Source organism: Palaemon carinicauda, chromosome 12 (genome assembly GCF_036898095.1).
Source record: "Palaemon carinicauda isolate YSFRI2023 chromosome 12, ASM3689809v2, whole genome shotgun sequence".
Classification (NCBI taxonomy): Eukaryota; Metazoa; Arthropoda; class Malacostraca; order Decapoda; family Palaemonidae; genus Palaemon; species Palaemon carinicauda.
Window position 1 is genome coordinate 152,955,195 of NC_090736.1, and position 18,472 is coordinate 152,973,666.

Below are 18,472 nucleotides of genomic sequence, written 5' to 3' on the forward strand. Positions count from 1 at the left end.
ATGGCTGACCCTTCTCAAGTACCTAGATTTCGAAAGTGTAATGCTAGGGACTGTAATAGGCGTCTTCCAAAGGCTTCTCTCGACCCTCATACTGTTTGTTCCAATTGTCGGGGTAAAACCTGTCAATTGGGAGATCGGTGTGAGGAATGCGTGGGCCTTTCGGAATTCGATTGGCTCGAATATGATAAGTATACACGCAGATTAGAGAGAGATAGGGTAAAGAGAAGTTCATCTAGGTCCGTAGATTTTTCCTCTCCACATGCCCCTGAACCTAATCCTTCCCCTGTAGTGGTTGTTCCTAACCCCCCTTCTAGCACTCAGGAACCGTCTATGCAAGACTTGTTACGTGCTATTCATGCCTTGGGGGAGAGAGTTGAAGCGTTAGCAAGTGACCGTAATCAACTCATGGCTGACGTGAAGGAACTTAAGTGCCATAGTGCCACGGCGGAAAGTGGGAAAGTGATTAGTGCGCAAAGTGTTGTGAACAGTGTTGCGACCGAGGGTTCGTCTGTTCGTGCCTGTCGTTCACCTAGTCCGGGACCTCTTGCAAGCTCCCAAGCCCAGGGGAGAAGCAATGTCGTACGACTTATGGGTTCGAGAGGCCTTGATCAGCGAACAGACGTTCCCTCTATGGTATCAGGCGTATCTCGTCAAGATCGCCCCTACCATAAGACGAGAGAGCCCATTTTTACCTCGTCTTCCGAAGGCTTTTCACGCAAGAAACCATGGAACAAGGTTTCTAGGCCTCTGAAACGCAAGTCGGTCCCTTCAGGACAGGTCCAACGTCCTGGATGTAGTCATTGGGACAGTTCGGACCCGTTGCTGTCATCGGATGACTGCTCGCCGCCTAAGCAAGGCAAAGTTGTGCTGTTTCAGGCGCTAACCCCGTCTGTTACCGCACCCGTTACCGTAGACCCTAAATGGGTTATACTGCAGGACATGCAGTCTAAGCTTGCGTCCCTTATGGAAGACTACAACGCAGAGAAGGTTTCCGTTGAACCTAGCCGTTTATCTCATGGAGATCCTGGCCGTCAGCCACCCAAGCGTTCTGTTCTGCGTCCTGTTGACGTTGGTGTAGCCAGCTCACGTCAACCAGTTGGGGTTGTACCACACCCGATGCGGTCTCGTGTGGATTTTCAGCCGCATGTGGACGTTAGGCAACTCGCTGATGCGCCTGGTGACGTTCTGGACGTTCGCCAACCATCAGAGTTGACTTGTTTTGACGCGGTGCGTCAACCTCCGCAACCTAGAGTTGTTTTGACTGCACAACCCAGGCGGTCTAAGCAGTCTCGGGTGGACGCTGTGCGTCCTCACGCACCTGTTGTTGTTGACAGTTCCCAGACTGTTCAGCAGTTTCAGGAGGCTGCGTCCTGGTCCGCCACTTATGCACCAGTGCGGGCGGACGCTGCGTGTCAAGCATTGCCAACCCCTTTGCTTGTTTCTCATCAGTTGTCAGATGAGGAACTTTCGGATGAGGACGTTGCTGACCCTCAGCCTGAGGATCATCCTTCAGATATTGATGAGCCTAGAGCAGTTCCGCCTTCTATGGACTTTAAAAAAGTCATGCTCATTTTTAAAGAGTTGTTTCCTGAACACTTTGTCTCTGTGGCTCCTCGTTCGCCGCCGTCTGAGTTTGTTTTAGGCGTACCTGCTGCCATGCCAGCCTTTACAAAACTCGTTCTCTCTCGCTCATCCAAGAGAGCTTTACGGCTGTTAGGCGATTGGTTGGAAACCAAGAGGAGTTTAGGGAAGACGGCCTTTGCCTTCCCCCCATCTAAACTCTCGTCTAGATCGAGCGTCTGGTATGCCACGGGAGAAGTTCTCGGCTTGGGAGTTCCTGCCTCTGCCCAGGGCGACTTCTCAAGTCTTGTAGACTCTCCCCGCCGCCTAGCCATGAGACGCTCGAAGATTAGTTGGTCATCCTCAGACCTGGACCATCTTCTTAAAGGCATCTTTAGGGCTTTTGAAGTTTTCAACTTCCTTGGCTGGTGTTTGGGAGCCTTGAGTAGGAAAATCTCATCAGCCGATAGAGATGTCTCCTTACTCATTATGTCCTGCATGGATAAGGCCATCCGCGATGGATCCAATGAGCTCTCCTCCTCGTTTACGTCAGGAGTCCTAAAGAAACGAGAGTCTCTGTGCTCTTTTTTGTCAGCAGGAGTGACGCCCTGTCAACGATCTGAGCTACTCTTTGCCCCCTTGTCTAAGTTCTTGTTTCCTGAACTTTTAGTTAAGGAAATAGCATTGTCTCTAGTGCAGAAGGACACCCATGACTTGGTTGCGTCCTCGGCTCGCAAAGGGACCCCTTCGTCTGCCTTGTCTGCTAGACCTTGGATAGACACTCCAGCGTCCAGGTTTATTCCGCCCTTTCGTGGCAGAGCCCCCAGCAGGGGAAGTACTCGTGCAGAAGGGAAGAGAGGAAAGAGGAAAGGAGCCAAGTCCTCGCGTGGCAGAGTCTGACTGCCCGCAGCTTCAGACAGCAGTAGGTGCCAGACTCAAGAACTTCTGGCAAGCCTGGGAGAAGAGAGGCGCAGATCAACAGTCTGTGAGGTTGCTCAGAGAGGGGTACAAAATCCCATTTGTACGCAAACCTCCTCTAGCGACGTCCCCCATCGATCTCTCCCCCAGGTACCGAGAGGAAGCAAAGAGACAAGCCCTGAAACTAGAAGTGTCTCTTTTGCTAGAGAAGGGAGCGGTGGTCAAAGTCTCGGACCTTCAATCACCGGGGTTTTACAACCGTCTCTTCCTAGTACCGAAGAAGACAGGAGGTTGGAGACCGGTGCTAGACGTCAGTGCTCTGAATGTCTTTGTCACAAAGACAAAGTTCACCATGGAGACCACCAAGTCAGTCTTAGCAGCAGTCAGAAAGGGAGACTGGATGGTCTCTCTCGACCTAAGAGACGCTTACTTCCACATCCCCATTCACTCAGATTCCCAACCTTTTCTGAGATTTGTGTTCGACAATGTGGTGTACCAGTTTCGGGCCCTGTGCTTTGGCCTAAGTCCTGCTCCTCTCGTGTTTACGAGGCTTATGAGGAATGTGGCAAAATTCCTCCATTTATCGGGTATCCGAGCCTCCCTTTATTTGGACGACTGGCTTCTCAGAGCCTCGTCCAGTCATCGCTGTCTGAAGGATCTCAATTGGACTTTAGATCTGACCAAGGAATTGGGACTTCTGGTCAACTTGGAAAAGTCCCAGCTGATCCCATCCCAAACTATTCTGTATTTAGGGATGGAGATTCGCAGTCCAGTTTTTCGGGCTTTTCCGTCGGCCCCCAGAATAGATCAAGCCCTGCTCGTAATCCAAAGGATGTTGAAGAGAGAACGTTGCTCAGTCAGGAATTGGATGAGTCTAGTAGGAACTCTATCATCCCTGGAGCAGTTTGTCTCGCTAGGAAGGCTACACCTCCGACCTCTACAATTCCATCTAGCTTTTCACTGGAAAAAGGACAAGACGCTAGAGGCGGTCTCGATCCCGATTTCCGAAACAGTAAAGACTTGCCTGAATTGGTGGAAAGAATATCAGTCTACGAGAGGGACTTCCCCTAGCAGTTCAGAAACCAAACCACGTTCTCTTCTCAGATGCATCGGATTTGGGTTGGGGTGCGACACTGGACGGTCGGGAATGCTCAGGTCTGTGGACCTCAAGTCAGAGGAGCATGCATATCAATGGCAAGGAGCTTTTGGCAGTTCACCTGGCCTTGATGAGCTTCGAGAGTCTCCTTCGAGACAAAGTGGTGGAGGTCAACTCAGACAACACCACAGCCTTGGCGTACATTTCCAAACAAGGAGGTACCCACTCCCTGACACTGTACGAGATCGCAAGGGACCTGCTCATCTGGTCAAGAGATCGAGGCATCTCCCTGGTAACGAGGTTTATCCAGGGCGACTTGAACGTTCTAGCAGATTGTCTCAGTCGGAAAGGTCAGGTAATTCCAACCGAATGGACCCTCCACAAGGATGTGTGCAAGAGGCTTTGGGCGACTTGGGGTCAACCCACCATAGACCTCTTTGCAACCTCGATGACCAAGAGGCTTCCAATCTATTGCTCTCCAGTCCCAGACCCAGCAGCAATACATATAGATGCCTTTCTCCTAGATTGGTCTCACCTAGACCTATATGCATTCCCACCATTCAAGATTGTCAACAAGGTACTGCAGAAATTCGCCTCTCACGAAGGGACAAGGTTGACGTTAGTTGCTCCCCTCTGGCCCGCGAGAGAATGGTTCACCGAGGTACTTCGATGGCTGGTAGACTTTCCAAGAAGTCTTCCTCTAAGAGTAGACCTATTACGTCAGCCACACGTAAAGAAGGTAGACCAAAGCCTCCACGCTCTTCGTCTGACTGCCTTCAGACTATCGAAAGACTCAAGAGCTAGAGGCTTTTCGAAGGAGGCAGCCAGTGCGATTGCAAGAGCGAGGAGAGCTTCTACCATTAGAGTATACTAATCGAAGTGGGAAATCTTCCGAGACTGGTGCAAGTCAGTATCTGTATCCTCGTCCAGTACCTCTGTAGCCCAAATCGCTGATTTTCTCTTATACCTGAGAAGAGTTCGCTCCCTTTCAGCTCCCACGATCAAGGGCTACAGGAGCATGTTGGCTTCGGTCTTCCGGCATAGAGGCTTAGATCTTTCCAACAATAAAGATCTACAAGATCTCCTTAAGTCTTTTGAGACCTCTAAGGAACGTCGTTTGGCTACACCTGGATGGAATTTAGACGTGGTCCTAAGATTCCTCATGTCAGACAGGTTTGAGCCTTTACATTCAGCCTCCCTGAAGGATCTCACTCTTAAGACTCTTTTCCTGGTGTGCTTGGCCTCAGCTAAAAGAGTCAGTGAGCTTCATGCCTTCAGCAAGAACATCGGTTTTTGACAGAAAAAGCCACTTGTTCTCTTCAACTTGGTTTCCTAGCCAAGAATGAACTGCCTTCTCGTCCTTGGCCTAAATCTTTTGATATTCCTAGCTTATCAGAGATCATAGGCAACGAATTAGAGAGAGTATTATGCCCTGTTAGAGCTCTTAAGTTCTATTTAGCTTGTACTAAGCCTTTACGAGGTAAATCTGAAGCGTTATGGTGTTCGGTTAAGAAACCATCCTTACCTATGTCAAAGAATGCTTTGTCATATTTTATCAGATTGTTAATACGAGAAGCTCATTCACACTTGAATGAGGAAGACCGATCTTTGCTTAAGGTTAAGACGCACGAGATTAGAGCTATAGCAACTTCCGTGGCCTTCAAGCAAAATAGATCTCTGCAAAGTATCATGGACGCGACCTTTTGGAGAAGCAAGTCAGTGTTCGCGTCATTTTACTTGAAAGATGTCCAGACTCTTTACGAGGACTGCTACACACTGGGTCCATTCGTAGCAGCGAGTGCAGTAGTGGGTGAAGGTTCAACCACTACACTTCTCAATTCCATAACCTTTTCATCTGTCTCTTGAAATGTTTTTGATATTGTTTTTATGGGTTGTTCGGAAGGCTAAGAAGCCTTTCGCATCCTGGTTGATTTGGCGGGTGGTCAAAGTCATTTCTTGAGAGCGCCCAGATTAGGGGTTTGATGAGGTCCTGTTGTATGGGTTGCAGCCCTTGATACTTCAGCTCCTGGGAGTCTGTCAGCATCCTAAGAGGATCGCTGGGCTCCGTGAGGAAGACAGACTTACAAGGCAGAGTAATCGTCTAAGTCAACTTCCTTACCAGGTACCTATTTATTTTGGTTTTGTTATATTGATAACTGTCAAAATGAAAAAACTCTTAACTTATACGCTGTAAACATAATTAACTCTGGTCTCTACCCACCTCCTTGGGTGTGAATCAGCTATTATATATTCACCGGCTAAGTTAAATATTTAAAAATGATATTTTAATTATAAAAATTTTTTTTGAATATAATTACCCGGTGAATATATAAATTAAATGACCCTCCCTTCCTCCCCAATAGAGACGCAGCGGGACGAGAAGAATTGAAGGTTTTGTTTACATACAAGAGTGGTATCTGGCCGACAGTTGGCGCTGGTGGGCACACCCGCAACCTGCATAGCGATCGCTCGCGAGTTTTTTGAGTATGTTGTCTGTCGAGCCGCAGAGTTGCAGCTATTATATATTCACCGGGTAAGTATATTCAAAAATTTATTTTATAATTAAAATATCATCTTTCGGTAAAAAGAATTGCTTTTCTTGTTTACACTTAGAGTACTATAAGGTAATCTTCTTGATCCAATCAGTTCTTACAGTTGACCACTAGTTTTAGGAGAGAACATATTGCATACAGTATATACTAAATAGGTTTGAAAATGATTATTTTTTTCAAAGTGAATTATGCTTCTTTAAAATGTTTTTGTATTTTTATGTAATCAATCAACAATTCATTTTAACAACCCACAATTACTTCTTCTTCTTCTTCTTTTTTTTTTTTTTTTTTTTTTTTTTTTTTTTTTTTGCAGTTGATCTCGAGAGACTGCTATCAAGAATATTGCTACATGAATAATAGATTTTCATTTATATATTTTCATGATTTATTTAATAACTGATACAAAACATTGCATATTTACCGATATATTATAGCGTAACATAATTTGTTAAAGCCTCTGCAGTATGATTATTTGTCACTTTGACTTACATTACCAAGTGCACTTGCACTGACAAACACTCAGTTTTGTCGTATCTCTGACACATTGTTGTAAAACATAAAATACTGAATGTTGTAGAGGCTGCCGCCACTTAGAGTTGTTAATGGAATACATACATCTTTACGCTTGGACTACCTCTTTTGTAACTTGCATTATATCAATAAATTTTGTCTGAAATTCATTTGGTATTAATTCTTTGAATCTTAGCTCTAAGAAAATTAAATTTAAAACAAATTTTGCTATGATAACCATGTTCTCAATGGGTGATGGCCAAAGCTTATGTCGCCAAACTCCGTCATCAAGCACTGCCAAACCATGGCTTTGTTATGTTCCTCCTTCAGCTATAATAAGAAATAAGTCTTTGGTCCTTTTGTAGCTCTGTTTCGATTAATTTTGCGCTCTAGTTGGTGTTTGGTGATTTGAGCCCTTACATTGTTTTGTTGTGGAATGTCCCAGGTGCTTCATGTGTAAAATGTTTTATTTATTTTACACATTTATGTGTATAATATCTAACAATGGACCCCATTACTCTTGGGTACTATGATGGTTACGTGTTCAGATACTGAGAGATATGATAAACTTAACATGGTGGGTGCAGTGTTTAGTGCCTTCTTCTTCTTATTATTATTATTACTTGCTAATCTACAATCCTAGTTGGAAAAGCGGGATGCTATAAGCCCAGGGGCTCCAACAGGGAAAATACGGCAGTGAGGAAATGAAACAAAGAAAAATAAAATTTGTTCCAACACAGTGTACTTACCTCGAACTACTTTTTTAGGAGTATCTGGGATCTCCTCCCAACCGACCAGAATTTTGTGTAGTTTACCCTACTCCCGTTTTCTATGCGGGGTAACCTCTGGCGGAGTGATACGCGCCCAGAGACGACCCGGGGTCAGAGAGCATGCTTGCTCAGGTCTCGATCTCCAGTAAGTTTTTGGTCGCGTCGCGGTTAACATCCCGACGCTCTCTCTTAACCCAGTGCGACCCTTTGTGTCCCCGACCCCTTTGTGTCTCACGCGGTCCCCATGGGGCCCCTTTGTGTTCTTCCTTATCCTTTTCCATCTGTGTTCCTGTGTCTCGCGGTGTCTTACTAGTGCAATGTGGAGCATCCCCGTCATTGCCCTGGGCCTATGGCCGGCAAATCGTGTGGCGCTTTCCTCTCTTAAGCCTGAAGTTGACCCGCACTCCTTGTGTTCTTTTATTGTTGTTATTATTATTATTATTACTTGTTAAGCTACAACCCTAGTTGGAAAAGCGGGATGCTATAAGCCCAGGGGCTCCAACAGGGAAAATACGGCAGTGAGGAAATGAAACAAAGAAAAATAAAATATTTTAAGAAGAGCAAGTTTAAAATAAATATCTCCTATATAAACTAAAATAACTTTAAGAAACCAAGAGGAAGAGAAATAAGATAGAATAGTGTGAACATATGTACCCTCAAGCATGAGAATTCTAACTCAAAAGACAGTGGAAGACCATGATACAGAGGCAATGGCACTACCCAAGATTAGAGAACAAAGGTTTGATTTTGTAGTGTCCGTCTCTTAGAAGAGCTGCTTACCATAGCTAAAGAGTCTCTTCTACCCTTACAAAGAGAAAAGTTGCCACTGAACAATTACAGTGAAATAAAAAGAATTGTTTGGTAATCAATGTTGTCCGGTTTATGAGGACAGAGGAAAATGTGTAAAGAATAGGCCAGACTGTTCGGTGTGTGTGTGTGTAGGCAAAGGGAAAATGAACCGTAACCAGAGAGATGGATCCAATGTAGTATTGTCTGGCCAATCAAAAGACCCAATAACTCTAGTGGTAGTGTCTCAACAGCTGGCTACTGCCCTGACCAACCTACTTTGCATCTTTAAAGTAACTTTCTTAAGTTATGTGATGTTTGATTGGTCAAGAATTATTGCTCCTTGTAAGTACTGTATTAGCCTATATTTTCTCGGTTAACGGATTAATTCACCGTTCTTGTGTTTGTTTTTTTATGGGGTTGGTTGATCGCTCCTTGACTGGTGTAGTACACTTTCTTTTTAAGTCAAATTATGTGTAGAGTGTTTTTTTTTATTTATTTAATGTTAAAATTCACATAAGTGAGGTACTTGTACACTGTACTTTAACGACCTGGCTAACTTGAATAGGAAGTTGTTCCTGTATGAATACAAACCATTTGTTCTTCTACTCCATACAAGTAAAGAACTCGGTTAGTAAAGTTAGGAAATTTTTTTTTTTAAGATTTCTCATATATGCCAGTTGTGAGTAGATTAGATTATTATACTTGAGCCAAAATTTAAAACCTACTTTTCAAAATAACATTTTGAAACTAATCTTCAATACAGAAGGAAAGTTTGAATGAATCAATGGTGTATTGTGTGTATCTGTATGCATTACCAGGGAAAAGGCTCATAAGTAATCTTTATTTCAGATTTATGGGCAAGTTAAACTTCTCTTCAAAAGTGCGGGCGGCAAAGACATTGAAGCGTGTCGTTCTCTAGAAGTTACTCAAAAATCCAAAAATTTAGTGGTTAAGACGCTGGATGCTACATATACAAAAAGACGTCCAGATGGCAGCAGGGGTGAAAGTATATCGAGGCAAGTTACTGAACAGCATACTGTATACAGTAATGTATATTTAGAGGTTTGATTTGCTTTAAATTTTTACGTTTTACACAGCTACCATGTATATATCCAGCATGTTCCTGTATCAATGAAATTCATCATCAAAGAAATATCTGAGGTGTGATAAACTTTATCGTTATAGAAATTATGTAGATTAGCTCTTTTAGCCCTAGCCCTTCCCAAATGATTTGGCCCTCAAGTCCTGGGCCCTTTTCTTGGATATTTTACTTATTTCATCTTAATGCCAAAATTATACAAGACAGGACTTTACAATATTTATAGTTGTATAGCTAATTAAATTTCCTTTTCACTGATACATGTTACATATTTTGTAAAATTTTCATACATACATACATACATATACCAAAGACACTTCCCCCAATTTTGGGGGGTAGCCGACATCAACAAATGAAACAAAACAAAAAAGGGGACCTCTACTCTCTACGTTCCTCCAGCCTAACCAGGGACTCAACCGAGTTCAGCTGGTACTGCTAGGGTGCCACAGCCCAACCTCCCACATTATCCACCACAGATGAAGCTTCATAATGCTGAATCCCCTACTGCTGCTACCTCCGCGGTCATCTAAGGCACCGGAGGAAGCAGCAGGGCCTACCGGAACTGCGTCACAATCGCTCGCCATTCATTCCTATTTCTAGCACGCTCTCTTGCCTCTCTCACATCTATCCTCCTATCACCCAGAGCTTTCTTCACACCATCCATCCACCCAAACCTTGGCCTTCCTCTTGTACTTCTCCCATCAACTCTTGTATTCATCACCTTCTTTAGCAGACAGCCATTTTCCATTCTCTCAACATGGCCAAACCACCTCACACATTCATATCCACTCTAGCCGCTAACTCATTTCTTACACCCGTTCTCACCCTCACCACTTCGTTCCTAACCCTATCTACTCGAGATACACCAGCCATACTCCTTAGACACTTCATCTCAATATACATAGATAATAAAGGAAAGAGAATATAAATTGACAACTCATCCTTGTTTGACGTTTGTGCCTGAAAGAGTACATCGAATTTCATTACCCTATCTCAGATCTATATTTCATTCTTATTGCCTTTGTGCTTCATATCAGTTTCAAGTAATGAATGTGGCTGTGTTGTATGAATTGTAAAAAAAAATCAGGTAAGTAAATCCATAAGTATTTCATGTAAAGCAATCTATTAATCGTATGAATGAACAGTATCGTCTTCCATTGAAGATCAGAATCTACAGACTAGAAACTCTTAGTATAGCATTTATTCAATAAGCCCAAAAGTAAGGAAAGACAGAGGAACAGAATAACATGAATATCAGAGCAGTTATTTGTAACAACAAACAAGAGAGACTAGGACAAGCTAATGTCAGTTATTCAAGTAGAATAAGTAATTAAAATGTTTGTTAAGTAAATGGTACTGGGTTCAGAAAGCCAAGATATGGTTGTATCTTCATAAATTTGACTTTATATTTTCTTTTTACTGTACTGTACATTGATACATATTTTCTTTACATCTTTTTTCTTCTATACAGTATTCCAATGTGTTGAAAAAAATTAGTATGAATATTAAACCAATAACCTTGCTTCATTTCAATATACTCAATATACATTACAGTATGTATAGTTAGAGACTTTGTAAACTGATAGTCAATATGTGAAGCTACTGCATATAGTTGTTAAAGTTTTCTTTAATTATATGATATCTCGGGTAATTATATTGTTTATTTTATTTTATTTTTCTGACACTAAAGATATGATTATTTTCTCTTGACATTTTTTAAGCCAGTTATTTTATGGTTCATATGCATACATTACTGTACAGGTTTTCTTGAGTTTCTGCTTCATTGCTACAGGATTTGAATTGTTAATTATTCAATATTTCATTAATTCAATGAGCGAAGGGTAGTATTTTAATAAAATTTTTGGGGAAAGACATTTTAGCCCTTTTACCCCCAATGGACGCACTGGTACGTTTCACAAACTCATCCCTTTACCCCCATGGAGGTAACGGTACGTCCTTGCAAAAAGCTGCTATTTACATTTTTTTGCATATTTTTGATAACTTTATGAGAAACTTCAGGCATTTTCCAAAGTAATGAGACCAACCTGACCTCTCTATGACGAAAATTAAGGCTGTTAGCATAATTTTAAAAAAATATATTGCAAAATGTGCTTGAAAAAGAAAATGCCTCGGGGTTAAGGGTTGGAAAGTTCCAAATAGCTTGGGGGTAAAAGGGTTAACAGATATGATTTTAAAAGTTTTCCAATGCACAATATTTTGATATTTGTTGATGTGCTTGGGAACTTGATGTGATGGATGAAACTGATATTGTGTATTTGCAAAACTATTGGTTACATAGTCAGTACAGTACCTATACCTGTATATATTTATAAAGATCTGAATGTTTTTGTCAAGAAATTTGACCATCAAGATTATGTAAATAAATATTTTTCACAATTTACTGCACATGCAAAATAATGGTCATCTATGTTGAATTGAGCTAACCAGGTACTGGGAAATGTCTCATGACAGAGGGATTCCGTTGTTAACCCTTTTACCCCCAAAGGACGTACTGGTACGTTTCACAAAACTCATCCCTTTACCCCCATGGACATATCGGTACGTTCTTGCAAAAAACTGCTATTTAAATTATTTTTGCATATTTTTGATAATTTTTTTTGAGAAACTTCAGGCATTTTCCAAGAGAATGAAACCAACCTGACCTCTCTATGACGAAAATTAAGGCTGTTAGAGCAATTTTAATAAAATATACTGCAAAATGTGCTTGAAAAAAAATAACCCCTGGGGGTTAAGGGTTGGAAAGTTCCAAATAGCCTGGTGGTAAAAGGGTTAAAGTATAATGTTGGTAGTCAAGTCTATGTTTGAAATATCTGTATACCTTGAGAAAGGCATTTGAGGAAAGTCACAAATTTATATTACATACATGAATCATGACGAATTCTTCTCTTGTTCCACAGCAAATGTGCAGAATTTGATCTACAGATGGCTGAATTTTTATCAGTATCAAAGCCAGTTCTCGAAAATGTTATTTTTTGTCATCAAGAAGATTCTTCTTGGTAAGTACAAGTGATTTGTTTATGTATATAGAGTATTGAAATATAAAATTCGGTTTGGATGTAATGTGTTTCTAGTGACAAAAAGAGAAAAGAAAGGAAGAGAATTACATTAATATCAATCATGGGAATTGTAACAAAAAGGAAATTGTAAGTGAAAGAACAGGAAACGACCGTCTATGCAGGAAAAAAAAATAAGAATATAATAGTATAATTTATGGTAACTCCATTTACATTGTCATTTATTACTACTGAGTAAGTGTTCAAGAGCTTAGCAAGTGCAAAGTTAATGTTAGTGGAGTCCTATCAATTGAATTTCCAGTGAAAAGTGGAGTACTCCAAGGGAATATGTTGTCACCTATGTTGTTTACCCGCCCCATGGATTTTGTAATGCATAGAACAGTTGGGGATGGTGGAGAAGGATTGGACTGGATTGTTAACAGGAAATTAGCTGACCTACAGTATGCTGATGACGCTGTCCTTATTAGCAGAACACCACAGGACTTACAAAGTTTGATGACCAGAATGTATGAAATATCACACAAGGTTGGGCTCAGGATAAATAGAAGAAAGACAGATGAGGAGAATGGAATAGGCAATGGAAGATGAAATATCATTGAAAGGAGAAAGGATTAATAAGGTGGAATCATTCAAATATTTAAAACCTATGATCTCTAATACAGGGTCTTTAGAATTGGAGTTTAATGAATGATTGAAAAAGCAGATTAGATAAGGGCTAGGTTAAGTAAAATTTTGAAATCAAATTGCCTAAAATTACATATAGAAATCAGACTATATATCAGTTTAGTGAGATCCGTGTTACTGTATGGACATGAGTCGTGGTATGACAATGAAACAATATCCAACAGATTTTGTATATATGAGAAAATCCCTCAAGAATATTGTGAGTTATATGGCAGGACAGCATTAGAAACGAAACTATAAGAGAGATTACTCAAGTGCCATTTGTGGATGAGATCATGGTGAGGGGTAGATGGAAATGGTTTGGGCATGCTCTTAGCACTCCCCAAGTGAGATTAGTTCTCCAAACTTTTAACTGGGCTTCACAAGAGATCACAAGAGTTGGAAAACCCAGGCCTACATGGCTGATGACTTTGAAGCGTGAAGTAGGAGATGAATGGAGGAGTATTGATTTAAAACCTCAAGATGGAGACAACTGGCGAAATCTAACCGAGGCCCTTTGCGTCAATAGGTGTAGGAGGAGATGATGATGATGATACTAATAATTGGACAAGTAATAAAGCACAAATTAACTATGAGTTTTTGATGTTTGTAATGCTGTTCATTTTCATTCCCATATAGTTCCATAGGTTTAAGGGATTGTTTATATTATTCCTGGATTTATTGTTTAAAGTATCTTTTTTAATTCGATTCATTTGTTACTTGCATTATTCTTCTTGTGGTTTCTTTTATCAAATATTTCTTCAAGAAGTTAATAATCTTACTTTTTATCTAATTATAAATTCTGTTACTTATTATGTTCATATTTATAGTTTAAGTAAAATGGTTTACTATACTTTTGTATTGGCTATCGGAGATTTCTCTGATACAGTTTTAGTTTTCTATTTCATGCTATATGGCATGTACAATAGAAAAGAAGACTTTACTGAACATCTTCATATTATATTTTGTTATTCTGTATGTAATTTTTAATAAGCAAAGTTACATTACGTAATTATCTTGTTCAAATTCCTGGTGGTGATAAATATGTACAGCGTACAGTATTGATTTTTCAATATTAAACTTAGCCGGTGATTATATAAGCTGCAACTCTGTTGCTCGACAGAAAACTCTACGTTAAAAATCCGCCAGCGATCGCAATGCAGGTAGGGGGTGTACTTCAACAGCGCCATCTGTCGTGCAGGTACTCAGTACTCAATGTAAACACAGAACTCAATTTTCTCTCTGTCGGGCTACCGGCAAGACCTACTAATTCGCTGTTACTAACTGGATTTGTTTTCACAACTATTTGGTGAAGTACACTATTCTAGTTTTGAGCTTTCGCTATGCAGGTGTTTTATCTTCATCTCAAAACTTGAACTCGTTTTGGATAGATTTAATTATGGTGACAAAGAGAGTATGGACTCTCTTTCACTTTTAAATGGCCGACCCTTCCCTTAGACGGAAGTGTGTTTAGGTTTTTAGTAATTTTGCTTAACACGTTATAGATCTATACAGTATATTTTATATCTCTCCGCCTTTATTAGGCCTCTTCGATTAACTTTCCATTTATTATAAACATATAAAAATAAATTTTTATGTTTTGTTTATATGCGACCTTTCCTGATAGTAGGCGGTCCTAACTTGGAACCGAAGTTAATCAACGTTGAGCCCGTTATATCGTATTTAACCTTTAAAGAATTTAAAACTTTTTAAATTTAATGTTTTATGAAAGAATTTCTTTGATAGTCTTCGTACTGTTTTCAAAGATGAACTAACGTTTAGTTTTTTAGACTACGCAGTTGTTGACGTTCAGGACGTTCAACATGCGCTCTATCGTTACGATAGAGAGAGAGTGTATCACGGTTTCACTTTGCAGTAAGAGTAAATCGATTCTGACGTTTTGTTCATTCTTTCTTAGCTTAAATGTTTTAAATTCTAAATTAAAGGAACTTTTTATTTGAAAAACCTTTCAGTTTTTTCCTTTAGTCAAATAACATGTTTTTTTGACGATATATAATTGGGCTCTTCTCTTAGGTGCGAAATCAAGAGAGAAAGAGAGAGAGAGATAGAGACGGAGGGAGAGAGAGGAGAGAAAACGTTCCCTTCAAGCGGGTAACGTTGTTCTCGTGTTACTCTCGTCCCTAGTCTCTGTACGGGGAGGAAGGTAAAACGTTTCTAGGGTTTTATTCTTGTCCCCAGGCTATGTGCGGTGAGAGATTGTAAACGTAGTTTATTTGAACTAGTGTTTAGTCTCTTTCCCAGCCACTGAATTTTTTATCTTTATATATGTTTTCTGTTTTTTGCTAGTATTAATGAGCTGCATTATACGACTGATTTCGCAATTACTACCTTTTAATGAAGGGTAGAATTGCGTGTTTCAGGTAGAAATCAGTAAAAGTTTCGATTTCAGTGAAATAAGTGCAAAACAGAAAATCGATAAAGTGATATGCGCAAAGTGTTACAGTGTTGCGTCCGAGGGTTCGTCTGTTCGTGCCTGTCGTTCACCTAGTCCGGGACCTCTTGCAAGCTCCCAAGCCCAGGGGAGAAGTAATGTCGAACGACTTATGGGTTCGAGAGGCCTTGATCAACGAACAGACGTTTTTCCCTCCGTGGTTTCGGGCGTATCTACCCAAGATCGCCCCACCCACACAAAGACGAGAGAGCCCATTTATTTCTCGTCTGCGGAAGAGGTTTCTCGTAAGAAACCATGGACCAAGGTCTCGCGGCTTATTAAGCGCAAGTCGGTCCCTTCCGCGCAAGTCCAACGGCCCAGTTGTAGCCACTGGGTCAGTTCGGACTCGCTGCAGTCTTCCGACGACTGCTCACCTCCTAAGAGAGGCAAAGCGGTACCGCATCAGGCAGTCACACCGTCTGTTGCCGCACCTGCTCTTGTAGACCCTAAGTGGTCTTTGCTGCAGACCATGCAGTCTCAGTTAACGTCATTGATGCAGGACTTTCGTGCGGAGAAGGTTGACACCAACCTCTAGCCTGCAACCAACCACGGTTGTGCGTCCTGTGGACGCTGAGGCGACCTTCTGCTGCACTCCAGCTGAGAGAGTCCCGCCACCCATGCATTCCAGTGTACCCTGCCAGCCGCATGTTGACGTTCAGCGACGCACGGAACCTTCCGTTGACGTTCACGAGGTACAACAACAGTCTAAGTTGTTTTGTTTTGACGCGGTGCGTCAACCTCCGCATTCGAGAGTTGTTTTGACTGCTCAGTCTAGACAGTCAAAGCAGTCTCGAGTGGACACTGTACGTCCTCACGCACCTGTTGTGGTTGACAGTTCACAGACTGTCAAGCAGTTACATGACGTTGCCTTCTGGTCTGCTACTAATGCTCCAGTGAGAGACTCACTGAGGTAACCTAGCTTTTATCGGACAAGGTTCCTGTAGATGAGGAAGTTGCTGTTCTCCCTCCTACTGATATTCCCTTGAGGACTCTGTCAGATGGAGAGGAGTCTTAAGCTGCTTAGCCTCCTATGGACTTTAATTAAATCATGATGATTTTTTTTTAAGGATCTTCGTCCGGATCTTTTAACTGCTGCTCCTCGTTCGCCTAAACGTCAGAACTTACACTAGGCCTAGCTACTTCGAAGCCGTTGTTTTTAAGCTAGTGCTCTCTCGCTCTCCTAGAGAGCGTTACGTTGGCTAGGCGACTGGTTTTTGCACCAGGAGGAGTTTTTAGGGATACAGCCTTTGATTTCCCTTCTTTTAAACTGGCTTATAGAGCGAGAGTCTGATATGACACGAGAGAAGTTCTCGGCTTGGGAGTTCATGCCTCTGCCCAGATAGACTTCTCAATTCTGGTAGACTCGCCCTGGCGCCTAGCCAGGAGACGCTCCAAGTTGTTTACAGGTCAACTTCTCAGCTTTTGTCAAGCCTTTGAAGTTTTGCTATACTATTATGTCACACACAACAAGGCTTTCAGGGATGGTAAATGGTTCCGCCTCAGTCGCTAACCCCGTCTGTTGCCACACCTGCTCCCGTAGACCCTAAATGGGCTTTGCTGCAAGCCATGCAGTCCAAGCTTGCGTCCTTGATAGAGGACTTAAATGCGGAGAAGAACCTTCTGGCCAACAACCTTCCAACCGGTCGGTTGTGCGCCCTGTTGACGCTGAGGTAACCTACTCGCGTCTGCCAGTTGAGGTGGTTCCTCCTTCTGGCCAACAACCTTCCAACCGGTCGGTTGTGCGCCCTGTTGACGCTGAGGTAACCTACTCGCGTCTGCCAGTTGAGGTGGTTCCTCCTTCTGGCCAACAACCTTCCAACCGGTCGGTTGTGCGCCTTGTTGACGCTGAGGTAACCTACTCGCGTCTGCCAGTTGAGGTGGTTCCTCCACCGATGCGACCCAGTGTGGGCTGCCAGTCGCACGTTGACGTTAAGCGACGCTCGGAGGTGGTTGTTGACGTTCAGGACGTTCAACAACCAGCAGAGGTGACTTGTTGTGACGCAGTGCGTCAACCTCAGCAACCCGGTAGGGTGTTGACTGCACAACCCAGACGGTCTAGACAGTTTCGGGTTGACGCTGTACTTCCTCGCGCACCCATGGTTGTTGACAGTTCACAGACTGTGCAGCAGTGCCATGATATTGCGTCCGGCTCCGTCACGCATCCACCAGTGCGACCGGATTCAGCGAGTCAGACGTTGCCCACTCCGTTGCCGTTTCCTCATCAGTTTCGGATGAGGAACCCTCTGATGAGGACGTTGCTGAACAAGACGATCAGCCCCCAGCCCTGCTATCCATCCAGAAGATGCTGAAGAAGGAACGCTGCTCAGTCAGGCTGTGGATGAGTCTGGTAGGGACACTGTCATCCGTGGATCAATTTGTGTCACTAGGAAGACTACACCTCCGTCCTCTTCTATACCATCTAGCTTTTCACTGGAAAAAGGACAAGACGCTAGAAGCGGTCTCGATCCCGGTTTCCGGAAAGATAAAGTCTTGTCTGACTTGGTGAAAGGACTATATCAACCTTAGAGAGGGTCTTCCCCTGACTGTTCAGACTCCCAACCACGTTCTCTTCTCGGACGCATCGGAAGTAGGCTGGGGTGCGACATTAGACGGTCGGGAATGCTCGGGATTATGGAACTCGAGTCAAAGGACAATGCATTTCAACTGCAAGGAGCTACTGGCAGTACGTCTGACCTGGAAAAGCTTCAGGTCTCTCCTTCAAGGCAAAGTGGTGGAGGTGAACTCGGACAACACCACGGCTTTGGCGTACATCTCCAAGCAAGGAGGGACCTACTCTCTGACGTTGTACGAGATCGCAAGGGACCTCCTCACCTGGTCAAAAGGTCTAGACATATCACTAGTAACGAGGTTCATCCAAGGCAACTTGAATGTCATGGCAGATTGTCTCAGTCGGAAGGGACAAATAATTCCAACAGAATGGACCCTCCACAAGGATGTATGCAAGAGACTTTGGGCCACCTGGGGCCAGCCAACCATAGATCTCTTCGCAACCTCGATGACCAAGAGG

General features: G+C 42.5%; 1 protein-coding gene across 1 annotated transcript in view; it reads left to right on the top strand.

Annotated features, from left to right (window-relative positions):
• LOC137651334 (DNA repair protein RAD50.L-like) overlaps window positions 1-18,472 on the top strand; it is a 116,885-nt gene that overhangs the window by 13,121 nt on the left and 85,292 nt on the right. Inside the window, exons 4-5 of the mRNA XM_068384623.1 lie at window positions 9,045-9,211; window positions 12,213-12,311. Of these exons, the coding sequence (XP_068240724.1) occupies window positions 9,045-9,211; window positions 12,213-12,311 (266 nt within the window). The remainder of the gene's footprint in view (window positions 1-9,044; window positions 9,212-12,212; window positions 12,312-18,472) is intronic.